The sequence below is a fragment of the Microtus ochrogaster genome, unplaced genomic scaffold (genome assembly GCF_000317375.1).
Source record: "Microtus ochrogaster isolate Prairie Vole_2 unplaced genomic scaffold, MicOch1.0 UNK7, whole genome shotgun sequence".
Lineage (NCBI taxonomy): Eukaryota > Metazoa > Chordata > Mammalia > Rodentia > Cricetidae > Microtus > Microtus ochrogaster.
In genome coordinates this window covers 5200891-5203286 of record NW_004949105.1, presented here as the reverse complement: position 1 = coordinate 5203286, position 2396 = coordinate 5200891, and the positions used below count along the sequence as shown (strand labels likewise).

General features: G+C 49.0%; 1 protein-coding gene across 10 annotated transcripts in view; it reads left to right on the top strand.

The window, feature by feature from the left end:
• The window catches only part of Mcf2l (MCF.2 cell line derived transforming sequence like), a 99065-nt gene extending 97120 nt beyond the window's left edge, over positions 1-1945 (top strand). For 8 of the 10 annotated variants that reach the window (XM_013353432.2, XM_005366279.3, XM_005366280.2 and 5 more), the window contains 2 exons: positions 220-323; positions 462-1945. In XM_013353432.2, coding sequence (XP_013208886.2) covers positions 220-323; positions 462-547 — 190 coding nt within the window. In that variant the 3' untranslated portion in view covers positions 548-1945. Of the gene's footprint in view, positions 1-219 lie in introns of all 10 variants that reach the window. The other 2 variants (XM_026788795.1, XM_013353430.2) reach the window with 2 other exon arrangements.
• The last annotated feature ends 451 nt before the right edge of the window (positions 1946-2396 follow it).

Here is a 2396-nt window from a genome sequence, read left to right as displayed (position 1 = left end):
TGATCCCACCTCAGACATGACCTTGTGTGATCCCACCTTATACATGCACCTGTGTGATCCCACCTCAGACATACATGATCTGTGTGATCCCACCCCAGACACACATGATCTATGTGATCCCACCTCAGACATACATGATCTGTGTGATCCCACCTCAGAGGTACCCAGCCACAGGCTGTAGGCATGGGGTACGTTATAGCTACTGACTTCCCCTTTCAGGTATGTCCGGGACCTGACCAGCAGCAAGGAGGGATGGGTGCCAGCCAGCAGTCTGTCTACCCTCCTGGGCAAATCCAGTTCAGCTCAGTGTCTGAGCAGCTCAGGTAAGACCCACTGTGCACGCCAGCTGTGCCCTGAGCCTGCCAAGATCCTCAGCCCTGAGCCTGTTTAGGAGCAGAGGGTTTCTAGGCACGCAGAGGAATGGGCCAGAGCCGAAGGCTGTCTCCACTGGTTTCCCGCAGACTCCAGTCCAGGGTCAGCCGTGCTGAGCAACTCCTCCAGCTGCAGCGAGGGCTGCCCCACCCCCTTCTCCGAGCTCCAGGGATAGTGGCCAGGCCTCTGTGGCGGGCACTCGAGGCCACCGTGCAGTAGACCAGCATGCAAATCTCTAAGTTTTCTTTTGCTTGGGCTTGCTTGGCGTGGGAGGGGATGGTGCTCAGAGACAGCCTGCGACAGGAGGACCCTATCAACCGCGGGCTTCAGCGGACACTGGGGCCTTGGCACCAGGACCCCACTGCATGCGCAGAAGCCGGGAAACAGCAGTCCACCACCAAAGCTACTTTTAAAACTCCAGAGTGGACAGAGGAGGAGGGGCTCGGGTCAGGAGACCCCTGTGCAGAAAGGTGGGAGATGCCCTTTCTCATACTTGGGCAGCCAACAGACCCTGCTGTGCAGCCTCTCCAAGACATCCTGACCTCTCTGGTGCTTGCTATGGGAACAGCATCCCAAGGAAGGCACTTGTAACAGGAGTGGACAGTTTGCTACCAACAGCCCAGAGGGGACCAAGGGGCTCTTGTCTTTTCTAAGTCTTTGATTTTTTTTTTTAAACAGGGATTAATCCCATGGCCATTTTTTTGTGGCACTCTGGCCTCAAATCTTTACCAAGAATCACTGTGTTTACATGAAATGACGATTTGATACTGTATTTGATAGAAAACTATTTTTTTGTTACGGGGTTTGCATCGAAGCACGTTGTTTATACAACTAAGTGATTTCTGGGCGCTCTCTCTGAGACCTGGTGAATCGGAGCCTTCTCCACCACCAGAAGCAGCTGGAAATCACGGAGAGTCCTGCATTTGCATAGGTTCTGTTTCCACAAGAAATGTAAAGTATAATTTAAAATATTAACCTTCTTTTCTACGATAAAAAGGAGACTCTCCATTTTTTTAAAAGAATGTCATTAAATTAGGATATTTTTATTATTTTTAAAGAAAATGTAAAAATCCATGCTGTCAGCCATCCTCAGCAGCACAGGCACCAGCTGCCTCTCGCATCAGGGCAGGCCCCGCCTCCCCTCCCCTCGCTCATGGGGGACCTGCAGCCTTCATTCAAGTCACGGCAGAACTGCCACAAAATTGTTGTTTTACCCCTTTTTGTGTGTGTCTGAGAAACAAATTCTGTTCTTTGGAAACTTTCTGTGCCCAGTAGGGCAGATATTTTTATATGTATGTATATATATGTTCACATGTGTACATATGGTCTGGGTATAAAGGATGTATTTATGGTCTCATGCTGCTGAACCTCTGTCACTTTACGGTCCCTCCCTGTCTCCTCACCCTGCTGCCATGGGAGGCCACCGAGGCTCGTTCACCATTGTATGTCCAGGTAAAATGCCCCCTCCCTTACCCCCCTGTGGCTTGCAGAGCCGTTGCTAGCCACACCTTCAGAGAATGGTAATAAAATAAAAACCGTGCAAAGATCCTGTAGCATTTCTGGTATATGTTATGTGGGAAGAATCATGGAATATAATCTGCCCAACTGTTCAAAAAAGTCACCCTTTTATGATCTCATTCTCACAGAGACACTTTAAAATGTGACCATTTGCCAGGTATGAACACGCCTTTAATCACAGTACTACAGAGGCAGAGACCAAGTCAGGTGGGTCTCTGTGAGTTTGGGGTCAGCCCGGTCTACTTAGAGAGTTCCAGGCTAGTCAGAGCTACATACACAGTAAAACCCTATCTCATAACACAAACATGTAACCAGAGACAGCTCAGCTCATTCGTTTCCCAGCTGCCCAGGCCCGAATAATCTCACAGAAACTATATTAATTACAGCACTGTTTGTGCAAAGACTCGGTCATATTCCTAGCTAGCTCTTACATCTTAAATTAACCCATTTCTATTAATCTGTGTATCGCCATGAGGCTTACCAGGTAAGGCTCTTTTCTGGTGTCT